Raw genomic sequence first — 14,391 nt, forward strand, 5'->3', positions numbered from 1 at the left:
CAAACATAAGATTTGAATACAAGCCTTTGTTTTTTTTTTTTTTTTATTTAAAAAAAACTTTTACTATATGAATGCTATTGCATATTTTTGTTTATTAGAAATGCTATTTCATACCTTAATTATTTGCAAAACATAACCAATAAAACATATAAACACATTTAAACCCAACACAATAAATTAATTGCAAAACATAGTATATGTCCAGCACTTGTAAGTTGTAAAAAAACACACACATAAATTTATCTTCTAAATAAAAAAATTTATATAATACTAGTAATTAATTTAGAAATTTAAATTTTCAGTGCTTACCTTTTCAAAGATATATTAAAACACTATTTATTAACACAGATAGTTATATCAAGTGATTTTTAAAGCTGGAATGACATAAATATATTTCATGATTTATTGACCTGACTAATAATTATTATATATACTAATAGTTTGTGTAATGTTGTTCAAGTGTAATTTATTGGTATCACTCTAATTTAATGGAAATAAAATATTTTTTTTTCTCTAAACCACATTATTCTTGATAATATATAATTGATGTAATCATATTCAGGTCGGTCGGATAAAATTATTGTGCATAACAAAACTATTATTTCAAATATTTAATAAAGCCACATATTCAGGAAATAAAATAAAATACTGGTAATACATAATTATCTTGCTCTAATTAAAAACTTAAATTTATTAAGTGTTTAATAAATATGAAATTCCTAAAATCTAGAGGCGTTCTGTTCTTTGTTGGATTTTCTTCTTCTTCGCTACTCTTCTCTCTCTTTCTTTCTCTATCTATTCTATTCTATATTCTCTTTTCTTTTCCATTCTTGTCCTTTGCTTCTGACGCAACTCTACCAACTAAATTCAACTCTTTCGCTACTTCCTTCTGCGTTTCACAGCTCCCAACTCATTCTTTAGGCGCCCCTCGACATACTCGCTCACCTTTCTTCGCTTCCACAACCATGTCTCAGACCAACTGGGAAGCTGACAAGATGTAACCTTTGTTTTTCGTTTCTCTTCTTTCATTTTTGCAACATGGGTTTTGTGCTTCACGCTCAATTCTTTGATTTTTTGGCTTGTGGGTTTCTTTTCTTATGAACCGAGCTTGTGTATTGTATTTAATGTCTTCTTTTAAAGTTTCAATTTTTCTTTCTGGGTATCTTAGGGTTTGTGGTTTTCCGCAAGTTTTGTGGGGTTTATTGGAAGTTGCTGATTTTGGCTGCTGAACTTGGAATCTTTTGTGTGGTGGGTCACAGGGTTTTGTTGGATGTTTTGGGATTCGTGAATTTGAAGTTGAAATAGTGAAATCTTTCTCTCTTACTGTTCACTTGGATGATGTAACGAGGTTTTGCACTTTGAGGTTTCAGGTTAGATGTTTACATCCATGATTATCTTGTTAAGAGGGATTTGAAGGCTTCTGCTCAGGCTTTTCAAGCTGAAGGAAAAGTATCATCGGACCCTGTTGGTGAGATGTCTCAAATTTGTACTCTTTTGTACAAATTGTATTAACTGTCGGATTTTTTTTTACTACTTCCTTATTTTGGTTCCGTGTGTTTTGTTATTGATTTGGTTGCTTGTGTGCGTGTGTGCGCATGCGTGTGGGATGGCAATGTGGGGTTGCAGCTATTGATGCCCCGGGAGGTTTTCTGTTCGAGTGGTGGTCGGTTTTCTGGGATATATTTATTGCAAGGACAAATGAAAAGCACTCAGAGGTTGCTGCATCGTATATTGAGGTTGGTTGGGTACAAATTTTCACTGGTTTCACACTATGCAACCTTCTACCATGCCAAATTTAAGTAGGACGAGGAGGGTACTAGAAATTCGGGAAAGAAAAAGCAGTATTGCGACATATTCACATTTTTGGGTTGAATGTGACTGTCAGTTGAAAAAATGGCACTAGTATTCCATAAGGAAGTTTCTTCATTCCATTAGGTTCAACTTTTCAGTCTCTCTAGCTAACATAATTACTCCTCTTAATGAAGGACTGATTTTGTTTGCTGTTCCTTGCTTTCTGTATATAGTATATAAGGAAAGTTAGGAATCTTTCTTTAGAGTCAATTTTTGTTGAATAATATTGTTTAAAGATGGTTATTGTTTAGTTCCAGGTTGATATGTCTAGCAATATGATCTAATACTTAATGAGCCTCTTGGCCTATGAGGTGTCTCAACCTGTGATAAATTCACTTGCTTGGATTATATTTCTCTGATTTATGTTGAGAGCTTACATTTTCTTTTCGTCTCCAGACTCCTTCCAATATTTCATGAATTGGTCCAATTGACTGCTTTGTTAAGCTGCAGAAATTATGGACTACTGTTTTAGCTGAGTGATAAGAACTCAACCATTTCAGTTTGGGCAACTACTTTAGGTTTCTATAGCTAATCATCTGTTATCCACACTGCCCTTCTTGAAATGATGGTGTACTGGAATCTGCAATTCTACACAAGAGTTTCTAAGTTAAGAGAAAATACAACAGGCCCTACTTTACATTTATGGTTTGTGAAACTCTATCTGCAGACACAATTAATAAAGGCAAGGGAGCAACAACAGCAGCAGAACCAGCAGCAGCCACAGCCCCAGCAATCACAGCATCAGCAACAACACATGCAGATGCAACAGCTCCTGTTGCAGAGAGCACAGCAACAACAGCAGCAGCAGCAGCAACAACAACAGCAGCCACAATCGCAGCAACAGCAGTCACAACCACAACAACAACAGCAAAGTAGGGATAGGCCTCATCTTTTAAATGGTAGTGCAAATGGGTTAGTCGGAAACCCTGGAACTGCAAATGCACTAGCAACAAAGATGTATGAGGAAAGATTAAAACTTCCCCTTCAAAGGGACTCTTTGGATGATGCAGCAACGAAGGTTGGGGGATGTTCTGGTTATCTAATCTAATTATAAGATAAAAAATCTGTTTCTATGATGCATATGTTCATTGCTTTCTTTTGGTATATTATACAGCAAAGATTTGGTGAGAACATGGGCCAGCTCTTGGACCCAAATCATGCACCGATATTAAAGTCAGCTGCAGCTCCTGGCCAGCCTTCAGGGTATCATTTTTAAAATTTCACTTTTATTGCTTGTTGTTTCAAGTCTTTCTGGAGACAAAGGGTAGTTTGTACTTGATTAATCTGTAACATAGATAATTTAAGTTTGATCTGAAATTTTGAGTTAAAGCTTACTTTTATTAATGCAAAAAAAAAAAGATGATCTTTTTGCCTTTTAGTTTTTTCTGGATGGTGTGTTCCTGCCTTTGAAGAATCGATAGTCATGTGTTTCCTATTAAAAAAAGTTATTTGACTTTTAATTCTCATAGCGTTAAACACTCTATATTTAAGGGTGTTGACTTTGTTTGCACCAAATTTCTTGACTTCAGGCAAGTTTTGCATGGTGCTGCTGGTGGGATGTCTCCACAAGTTCAAGCACGTACTCAACAATTACCAGGGTCTACTCTGGTACACCTTTGTTCTTTGAGGATCTCATTAATTCCTATATTTCTTATCAGCTGTTTTCCCTAACTTGCCCCTTGAAATCAGGATATAAAGGGTGAGATTAGTCCTGTTTTAAATCCCAGAGCTGTGGGTCCTGAAGGATCATTGATGGGAATGCCTGGTATTTTTCCACGATTTTTTTTCCAGCTGTAACTGATTTTTATTATTTTGAAACTGTTTTGCTGCAAGTTGATGGAATTTTTTTTTCCTTTGCAATTTATTCATGGTTGGTTGAGGATATTTTGGGATTTAGTGTTAATTTCGTTATGATGTTTAATTACTATTTTTGCGCATAAATGGAGTAAACAAGAGATTTTCTTGTGACAGGATCAAATCCAGGTAGCAATAATTTGACTTTGAAAGGGTGGCCTCTCACAGTGAGTAATCTTTTTTATTTTATTGTTATTTTAATTAATGTTACTTCTCTTGGTGGATTTATATTCTGTCCTCTTAAATGTGGCATCATATTCATAACATATACCCTTCAAAATTGTGGCATGCTGTAGTCTGCAGAGAGTGAGATAAGGATGTAGCCTCTCCTCTCTTACTTGCTTATCTGCTCTCAGTGTACACAAAGCTTATGAATCTGTGGTATCTACCTTGAATGTGTTAACCTTACAAACTGCCCATCATATGCTAGAAATGGCTCTGACATAAGGTTTTAGATGTAGTAATCAGTAGGAGGGCAGGGTAATCATTTGTAATAGGGCCTGTTTTGTGCCCCATCCTGGGGTGAACCAAACAGTGGGCTGATTTCAAATAGGTCATAATTGTAATCTTTTCTGTACCTTGTTAGTACCTCTGGTACTCATCCAATATATTTATATATTTATTTTGGCTGATAAAAAAAAAAAATGCTAGAAATGGCAGCCTCTATTATCCGAAGTCCCTAGCAATCTTTCTACTGAGTTTTATGCCATCTAAACATCTTGAATTATTGAAACATAGAACTTTAGTTATTAGTTTTCGCTATTAAACTTTTTCTATCCTTTATCAGGGTTTGGAGCAACTGCGCTCTGGTCTACTCCAGCAACAAAAACCTTTCATGCAGGCTCCTCAGCCTTTTCATCAACTCCAAATGTTGACACCACAGCATCAGCAACAGCTTATGCTGGCACAACAAAATCTGGCATCACCATCTGCCAGTGAAGAAAGTAGAAGACTGCGAATGCTATTAAATAATAGGAATATTGGTCTAAATAAGGATGGTCTTTCAAATCCTGTTGGTGATGTGGTATCAAATGTTGGATCCCCACTTCAAGGTGGTGGTCCTCCTTTTCCTCGTGGAGATACAGATATGCTAGTGAAGGTGTTAGTTCGCTTTTAATTTGCTTTCCATCTTCACTGTGGTTATTAAACTGTTTCATTTATACTTTTCGTTATATTTACCAAAAGTTTTGTGATTTATCTTCTGAAGTTTTTGTATGTGTAGTTGAAGCTGGCTCAGTTACAGCAGCAGCAACAACAACAGTCAAGTACCAATGCACAGCAGCAGCAGCTTCAACAGCACACCCTTTCAAACCAGCAATCTCAGACTTCTAATCATAGCATGCACCAGCAAGATAAAGTAGGTGGAGGTGGTGGTGGCAGTGTCACTGTGGATGGTAGCATGTCAAACTCATTTAGAGGAAATGACCAGGTCAGTCCTTTTATAGTTGTTGATACCACATACATGTTGAAGCAGTAGTTGTTTCTTATCATTGGGCAGTATGTTTCTTCTGACTTGTAAAAGAATGTATGTATTATAATTGACCCATATAATGGCTAGCGAATTTCTGATGTACACAATTAGTTTATTTTGCTAAATATATAAAAATAGCCATTTAATTTATGCTTATTATAATATCTGATATCCAATTGCACAATTAAAAATATCATCCACTTTTCCCTTTGCTATGCCTTCCTTTTTGTGGTTGGTGTTATAAATTTTGCTGTTATTATGCTTTTATAACTTTGGAGATTGCAACAATTTTTCTTTTTTGAAGTTAATGATTGTGAATTTGTGAAAATGAGAATTTATATGGTGGCAAGCAGTTTGGATTAAGGCATGGTGAACTTATTTCCTTGTTCATTTCTTCAGTAGTTTTGAATTCAAGTATTGCAAAATATGATCTCCATAATCTCAAGCCTTCCAGAACTGAATAGTTGGCAAAGGATTTTACTTTGTTTGTTCTTTGAATTCTCCTGAACAGAGATATGATCTCTTTATATAAACTACAAGTATACAACAGAGGCGGCTATATTTATTTATTTATTTTCTGCATTAGCAATGTGGAAATCACAACTTCAACTACTAGTTTGTTTCTTTGAAAGTGTTAATCATATATCATATATATACAACAAATGGTGATGTCTTTGCTACGAGATTTTGAAAACTATTTCTATTAAATGACATTATTGTAAATTTCTGTCCCTGAATTTGACAGACATCTGATTTTTTTATACCTTACGAAGAGTATGAAATAGGTTCCTAACATGGTTATCTGAATGCACTTTAAGGTTTCAAAAAACCAGATTGGGAGAAAGAGAAAACAGCCTGGCTCCTCGTCAGGTCCTGCCAATAGTTCAGGAACAGCAAATACTACAGGTCCATCACCAAGTTCAGCACCCTCAACTCCTTCAACTCATACGCCTGGAGATGTGATATCAATGCCTGCCTTGCCTCATAGTGGTAGTTCTTCGAAGCCTTTAATGATGTTTAGCACAGATGGCACTGGAACCCTTACGTCACCATCTAACCAGTTGGTGAGTGGTTTTTCTGTGTGTTTGAATTGATGGAAGGAATTATGAAGTTCCTTGCATGTACTCATTGCCATTCCATTTTGGCAGTGGGATGATAAGGATCTTGAATTGCAGGCTGATGTGGATCGCTTTGTGGAGGATGGATCTCTAGATGAAAATGTTGAGTCTTTTTTGTCCCATGATGACACGGACCCTAGAGATACTGTTGGCCGTTGTATGGATGTAAGCAAAGGTGCAGTAAACACCATTTTACATTGATCATAAAATATTCTGGCATCATCCTTGCAAAAGAGTTTCTCAAAGTGTATGTCTAAATTTCCCTCACTCCAATGTGAAAGTTTGATGTCTTTTCTTTGAATAGATTAATAGATAATTTGTTATGGTGAAATGAAATGAAGTACAAATTTTAAACAGCAAGCAAATATGATTTAATGACTTGTGATGCCTCTTTCTTCACCCCTTGAATATTCTTTACAACATTTATGATGAACACGTGCAATTCTTTTTTTGATAAATAAACATTGTTGGTCATATAATTTAGAAGGTGCTTTGTTATTTTTTATATGTGCATCTACATGGTTGCTACTTGCTCTTTAATTCCTTGACGTACATAAGCATAAAGAGGCAGTGACTTATAATTTAGACACTAAGGGCATGAATTTGTTTTATTTTCAGGCTTCACATTTTCTGATGTAAATTCTGTACGGGCAAGCACAAGCAAAGTTTCCTGTTGCCATTTCTCATCTGATGGGAAATTACTAGCAAGTGGTGGCCATGACAAAAAGGTTGGTGGTAGCATTAGTGTTAATAATTGATAGTAATATTTTATGTTGTACTCTCTTTGTTCAGCCTGAAATAAGCAGTGAACCTAAATTGAAAAACAAAATCAAGAAAATTATTTTTCCTTTTATTCGGTTTAGATTGGAATAATATGGCCTTTTCCTCCTGATTGTTTTGTACGACAGGTTGTTTTATGGTACACAGATTCTCTAAAACAAAAAGCTACTCTTGAAGAGCATTCATCTTTGATTACTGATGTCCGTTTCAGTCCTAGCATGCCTCGTCTTGCAACATCTTCATTCGACAAAACTGTCAGGGTTTGGGATGTTGACAATGTTAGTTGATTTATTTACTGTTTTACTTTAATTGTATACAACTTTCAAGAATTTTTTTTGTATATTTCGATGGGTTTGACGTAACTTGACCATACATATCATATATTAATATTTTCCATGACTTGAAGCAGCACACTGCGAAATTGCATATGGCCACTTTTCACTGAAAATCTGTACATAGTGAGATAGATGACAAAACTTATTAATGTGCTTGTTTTGTATGAAATAATAAATTACAAAAAGAAGTGCACAACTCTTTCCTCACTGAGTATTGAGTTTGACATGTATTTTGTTCAAGATATAATCTTGTTTTGAAGTTGTGTTTCTGTTGTAGAAGTTCGTAGATGTGGTTCCACTATTCTATATTACTATTGCTATGTGGCTCATATGGTGAGTTGCAATGAAAATGTTAATTATTTACAAAAAGGTTATATTTATTTGTTTGTAGTGAAGATAATTAGGGTGGTGCAATAGTGCTTAAGAAGCGTAGGGAATTCTTATTACTGGCAATATTTAGTTTTTGTAGCTAATAGATGTTTATTGAGATTGTATTGTGTTCAATATGGATGTTGAATGCCACCATAATTTCTAATCATTTAAATCTTCTAAGTTTAAAGATCATGTGATCTATGCTTAGTTTTTTGGCTCCTAGATTAACATCTTTGCTATGGAGCTATATATGTGTTGATCGATTAACAAGTACACCAATGTGTACAAGTAGTAAAGTAAAACGGAGTTCTGAGTGTCAAGTCCACAAAGACTTTGTTTATATTTAGGTAGGTGTATATCTAATCCTCAAGCAATTAATAAATTGGTTCAAATAGTTGTGAAAAGAAAAATAACTTGGCACAAATGAATTAATTAAAACAAACAAGAAAAACAAATAAATTTAAATTAATTAATTAAAACAAACAAGAAAAACAAATATAAATTTAAATTAATTAATTAAAACAAGCAAGAAAAACAAATATAAATATTAATTAATTAATTAAAACAGACAAGAAAAACAAACACTAGGAATAGTGAAGCGGAAGTTGATTCAAAATGTGAATATGTTGGGGGCCTAGCCTACCAGAGTTATTCTTGATGTAATGTTAAGGATTTTCTCTATTTAATATTATTCCAATTATCACCTACATCTACTCATATACTCTAACCATGATTCCTCATATGAAAGAGCTTAATTTATCTATTTTCTCTTTTAAATTCCTTCAAGAGGTAAAACAGTTAAATTGCACTAATAAAAAGATGCATAATGTGCTAAATAAAATCATTCTATCCTTAGATATGAATTATTTTGATGCCCTTTTCTAGTTCTTTTAGAGATAAACATTTTCTAATGCTATCCCTAAAACTTACCATGAATATGAGTAATCAAGCCACAATCAATAAAATTACGCACAGAAAAGAGACAATGAAATTGAAATAAGATTAAATAGATATAAAAATAATTACATCAAAAGTAGTTGGCGGCTAAGTTCCTAAGAGGGATTTTAGCCTCATTGTCATGAGAGGCTTTATAACTGCAAGAGGGTAATGGGTAGTGGAGGTGGTAGATAAGAAAGAGAATGAAGGGAAGGAATGACTCCTAATGGTTGATTCTCTTAGCCTTTGCCTTCTATAAGGAATTATATTCTCTTGAATATTTTGTGTTTTTTCTCTTTCTCCACTTCCTCTTTTTATATATGCAGTTCAGCTTGGATTTCATGCAACCTTCGCGCTAAGCGCGATTGCCGCGCCTAGCGAGAATAATGGTATTCTCGCGCTCAGCGCGTGACATGTGCTAAGAGCGTCTTCACGAATCAGGCTTCTCCATGCTTCCTTGCGCTAAGTGTGTTCTGCACGCTAAGCGACTGCGTCGCGCTGAGCACCTAAGACGCGTTGAGCGAACATCTTCAGATCTTCAATTTGCTTTCTTGGCTTTACTTTGTTTTTCTAATTATTCACCAACTTGAATACTTTCATCGGCAATTATTCACCAAGCACTATAAATTCACGAACTTGAATTCTTTCTTCACAAAAACTTAAATGATGTTAAAATTCCAATTATTTATATAAAACGGAAGAAATAAGATAAGAAAATTAACAATTCCTATATGATTTAATCCCAAAATATACCTATACACAACACTTATCAAACTCCCCCAATTTAAAACTTTGTTTGTCCTCAAGCAAAAGTAAACTAATTATACTGAGATAAAGAAATCATAGTTTTTCTAGGATTTAAAGTTTAGGTTCTAGGAGAACATTTATTCCCCAATTCTTGACAAACCGTAACTCATTTTTTTCACTACACCAACCTTATTGTTTTGCTACTCTTTATCAGCGCAAACAATTTTCTTTGATCATGGTTGCCTCTAGCTTTTATTCCTCAAAATAACGAAGTTTGCACTTCTGGGATTTTTAATGAACGCGCTAAGCCGACACACAGTGATGTTCGCAACATAATCATCATGAGCTCCAGTATCTGTAGCATCATCATTACCAACACTAGAGGTATCACCCCTCCCCTATAGAAGGAAGTTGGACTCTTGGCCAAACAACCTAAGATAGGAATGCCTCTGGTATCATCACTGGCTGCTGAAGGGATAGCTGGTGAAGGCTCTGCATCAAGAGGTACTGACCATGGTGGAAACTTTGTCGCATGGGGAGGAGCTGCTCTGACTGAGAAGAAGAAAAGGTTGGCCAATGGAAGATGAAGCGACTGGAGGATGAATCATTGTTGGTGGTGCGGATGGAGCATCTGGAGTGGCTCTGGTCTGGACCTGCCTTGGCCCTGGAAATACTATAGATGGGTCTGTTGGATTTCAGCAGTTCTCCTTTATATAAGCCAAGTTGGTCACAGGGCTTAGATACTCAAAAGTAAAAGTGTCTGAATCGACCCCCTGTGCATCGTAGAGTGCTGTGATCAAAGTGGGGAAGCCAAGCCTAGACGTACTGGATTGAGCGATCTGGGTAATTTGCAAGGAAATCATACTGCCCACATCCATGTCCATCTTCATCACGAGTCTGTATATTAGGCGGGCCCGGTCCATGTTAAGGTTAGAGGTGTGGGAGGTCAGGATAAGTTTGGAGGTACTGGGAATATGTAGTTAGTTGCTCCCCCTTCCAGAATGATTACGAGGTCCCTAAGAAATCGTTCAATGTCTGAGTGTCAAATTTGATGGTCTTCCCCCGCACTCAGCACTGCTTCGGAGAGTCGTCCTCCGGGTCATAAAAGTTGGAGTAGAACTCTTCACCAACACCACATCAATCTGTTTCTCATTCGTCTATGCCATTGCCTCCGCTAGAGCTTCCCATAGAATTCGTCGTATATCGTGGGGGCGAGCTCCACATTCTTCTTTGGAAGAATGTTCTGGAGGTGAATGTTGTCATGGTAGCGGAGCCAGGCTGTGTCAGAAGCAAAACGGAAGGAGTCCCAAGTTGAATCCCCCCCTTGAGGTTGACTAGGGCCCGCTCTACACTTCCTCGAGGCCATCCATCTGTAAAAGATAACAAAAATAGGAGCAATCAAAATATTTAGATTAAGTCAAACAAATGAGAAGTAGAAACATAAATTCAAATTATAAACGTGGTGCTAAGCTGCCATGGGGTGCTTAGCGTCAATGCAACATAAGGTGGGGCTTAGTGCAAGATTGCGCACTAAGCCCATGCATGGAAACAGACAGACGTTGGGGCTTTAGCCCCAAACTGCACAATAAGCCATGCGTGAACATTCATCAAAAATCTAGAATTGCATGAAACTCAAGAACTCGCTTAGCGCGCCCAGTCGGCTTAGCATGTTCATAAGAAATTGCTCACGGAAAGTATGAACTTGCTAAGCGCGCAACAATGGCTTAGAGCGTTCATTAAAAATCCTAGAAGTGCAAAGGTTCCCCAGATCGTATGAATTCACTAAGCCATAGATGTGGGCTTCTCGCTAAGCGCGTCTTCACGAATCAGGTTTCTCCATGCTTTCTTGTGCTAAGCATGTTCTGCCTGCTAAGCAACTGCGTCGCATTGAGCGAGCATCGTCACAGATCTTCAATTTGCTTTTTCAGGCTTTACTTTGTTTTTCTGCGGCAATTATTCCCCAAGCACTATAAATTCACAAACTTGAATACCTTTACAAAAACTTAAATGATGTTGAAATTCCAATTATTTACATAAAACGGAAGAAATAAGGGAGGAAAATTAACAATTCCTATATGATTTAATCCCAAAATATACCTATACACAACAGTTATCAATATGGCTATGATTTTTTTTTTTTTTTAATGTATTTTGACTTAAACATTGTGACTATTTATTTGGTTGGATGTTAATGATCGCTGTCTTGGATGGTTTGTAAGTTTGTTTGCCCTTAAGTTGATGAATTGTGTGCATTTCTGGTTTTAATATTCTGATTTAACTGAATATATAAATACTATGCAGCCTGGTTATTCACTTCGCACCTTCACGGGACATTCAACATCTGTTATGTCACTAGATTTTCATCCAAATAAAGATGACCTCATCTGCTCTTGTGATGGTGATGGTGAGATACGGTATTGGAGCATAAACAATGGAAGTTGTGCTAGAGTCTCCAAGGTAGAATGTTATCATTATTAGCATATTTTAAATTCATTTCTCATATCAAGACCCACATAGCGGGTCCAACCCTTCACTGGGTCTTGCATAATAAATGCTTTGCAGCACCAGGTTGTCCCATATTTGATATAAAAAACTCATTTTGTAGCTTGTGCATTAAAGTTATGATGCATTCATTTTGGCCTTCTAACTTAAAATTTTCTTGCTGATTAGGGTGGCACCACACAGATGAGATTTCAGCCTCGTCTCGGGAGGTACCTTGCTGCAGCGGCAGAGAATATTGTGTCTATTTTTGATGTGGAGACACAAGTGTGTCGATATTCACTAAAGGTTTGTTTGCATGCCTTTTTTAAGTTTCTTCTTGGAGATATAAAATAAATTCTTTCAATTAGAGGCTTGAAATTTTGCTCAAGTCAGTGTCAGTACTCAGTGTTATGCATTTTAATCTTCTCTGTTTATCATCAGAAATTCAGAGGTAAACTTAAAATATAAATTGAATGTTGTTTAGTCAGGAGAATAACCTGGATCAAATCTTGTGTTCATGGTAGTCAAAATTATGAGTTGACCGACTCGCACAATTGCACAATTCTATTCTATGCTTCTGCCATGCTTGTGAATTTGTGTATGCTCAAAATCGCAAATGAGCAGAATCAGTAGAATTGCCACACAGAAATCCAAAATCATGGGAACATGCGATTTTTTCCTCCTGTCCCTAGAATATCTGTTATAATTGTCTTTGCTGGAGAGAAGTCAAGGAAGGAATTATCAGTTATAATTGCTATATGAATCAAATCTCTCTGACAGTCATGTATTGATATATCCTAACAAATAATGACTTTGGAGCTTGTATATAACTTTTCTTGGCGATTACAATTTACAGCAGCAATAATTTTATTTCCTACTGTCCCAAGAATATCACCAATTGATTTTCTTTATTGGAATGTTGTACTATGGTTGTAGGGACACACAAAACCGGTGGTTTGTGTGTGTTGGGACCCTTCTGGGGAGTTGCTGGCATCTGTGAGTGAGGACTCTGTCAGGGTTTGGACTCTTGGATCAGGGAGTGATGGGGAATGTGTTCATGAACTTAGCTGTAACGGAAATAAGTTTCATAAATCTGTTTTCCACCCAACGTACCCTTCATTGCTGGTCATTGGCTGTTACCAGGCAAGTCTACATTCTTTTTTATTTACTTTTTTCATTTCTTTTCGTTTTTTATTTTTATTTTGGTGAATTCGGTTGTTTGCCCCCGAAATATGAAATTAATTGACAAAGAAGTGTTTTTTGAAACAAAGGGGCTTTAGGTCAGTCTCAAGCTTTATCAGAAAGTAGTTGTTGACTCCCCAACTGAGTATGATGACAGATAGAGTCTGAGTCGTCGATAAAAAGAATGTTTTATAGAAAGAATACTAATAATTTGAGCATTATAATTAAAGAAAGCTGATCCTATTTGTTATGATTATATGGCTGCTTGTGGTTGTATTTTGTCCTAGTTGAATGGTGAGTAGTACATGCAATCCATACATCCTGTTGTAATTTTGACATCTTATGCTTGGTAAATTTAATGTTGTGTAGTCATTGGAGTTGTGGAACATGAGCGAGAACAAGACGATGACTCTGTCTGCTCATGATGGTCTCATTACTTCCTTGGCTGTTTCAACTGTAAATGGTTTGGTTGCTTCAGCTAGTCATGACAAGTTCCTCAAGCTCTGGAAGTGAGTGTGTGTCTCCTCCAAGTGACCATAATGGCAATACATTAGGTCTTTTGTCAATGCTGTTCACATGTTTGTAGTTTATTTCCCTTTTTTGCTTCTTGATCGAATTTGATTTTCTTTGTATCTTTAGCTTACTAACCTATGTAACGTAACATTGTCTTCCTGCTTTTACAGCTTCCATTTAAATATTTACTTGGATATTATTTATGTTTTTATATCGTGGCTTGGACTGCTTTTTCATATTGTGCGTATATTCCCTCAAAGTTAGTGGTCAATTGGTGATCCATTTACTCAGCAAATCATGAATTTTCGAATGAAGGTTGATCTTATCTTTTTGTTATTTTGTCGTTCTAATATTTTTGACTTGTGTTCTTCAAACTAGTGTCCAACCCCCCCCTCCCTTTTTTTATTCTTTTTGGACGCAGTTTGATTTTGCTGTCATTGCTTTTTGAACTCGTCTTGACTATAGAAGATCACATAGCAATATTTCATGTTTAATATGGTTTTCTTCCACATGGCATACTCTTAAGTAATGTTGCGCCATATTTGTTTATCCTAAGGTGATTAGGATTTTTTTTTAAAAAATAACAAATTTCAGGAAGTGGAAGGGTAATTATTAAAATCGAACCACCCGGTTCAACCGGGATCCGATGGTCTGTTCGGTCCAAGTCAGGTATTAGATCGTTCATGCATTTAGCCTGTATCAAACCAGTGAAGTCTGATCCGTTTTGCCGAAAACCGGTGACCTGGGTGAG

The 14,391-nt window shown here is 36.1% G+C and overlaps 1 protein-coding gene across 4 annotated transcripts; it reads left to right on the forward strand.

Annotated features, from left to right (window-relative positions):
• Nucleotides 1-740: 740 nt before the first annotated feature.
• Nucleotides 741-13,851, forward strand: LOC100805628 (transcriptional corepressor LEUNIG). 4 transcript variants are annotated; one of them, XM_003526382.5, is made up of 18 exons: nt 741-997; nt 1,371-1,468; nt 1,627-1,736; nt 2,519-2,869; nt 2,966-3,054; nt 3,381-3,459; nt 3,541-3,616; nt 3,823-3,872; nt 4,493-4,804; nt 4,928-5,134; nt 5,995-6,240; nt 6,325-6,469; nt 6,913-7,022; nt 7,203-7,352; nt 11,766-11,921; nt 12,135-12,251; nt 12,882-13,088; nt 13,497-13,851. In XM_003526382.5, the coding sequence occupies exons 1-18, from the start codon at nt 966-968 to the stop codon at nt 13,638-13,640; spliced, it is 2,679 nt and encodes an 892-aa protein (XP_003526430.1). In that variant the 5' UTR covers nt 741-965; the 3' UTR covers nt 13,641-13,851. The 4 variants fall into 4 exon arrangements, with proteins under 4 accessions (XP_003526430.1, XP_006581383.1, XP_006581384.1 ...); XM_006581320.4 differs by having other exon boundaries at nt 745-997; nt 6,010-6,240; XM_006581321.4 differs by having other exon boundaries at nt 747-997; nt 6,352-6,469.
• Nucleotides 13,852-14,391: the final 540 nt, after the last annotated feature.

This window comes from Glycine max, chromosome 6, assembly GCF_000004515.6.
Source record: "Glycine max cultivar Williams 82 chromosome 6, Glycine_max_v4.0, whole genome shotgun sequence".
NCBI lineage: Eukaryota > Viridiplantae > Streptophyta > Magnoliopsida > Fabales > Fabaceae > Glycine > Glycine max.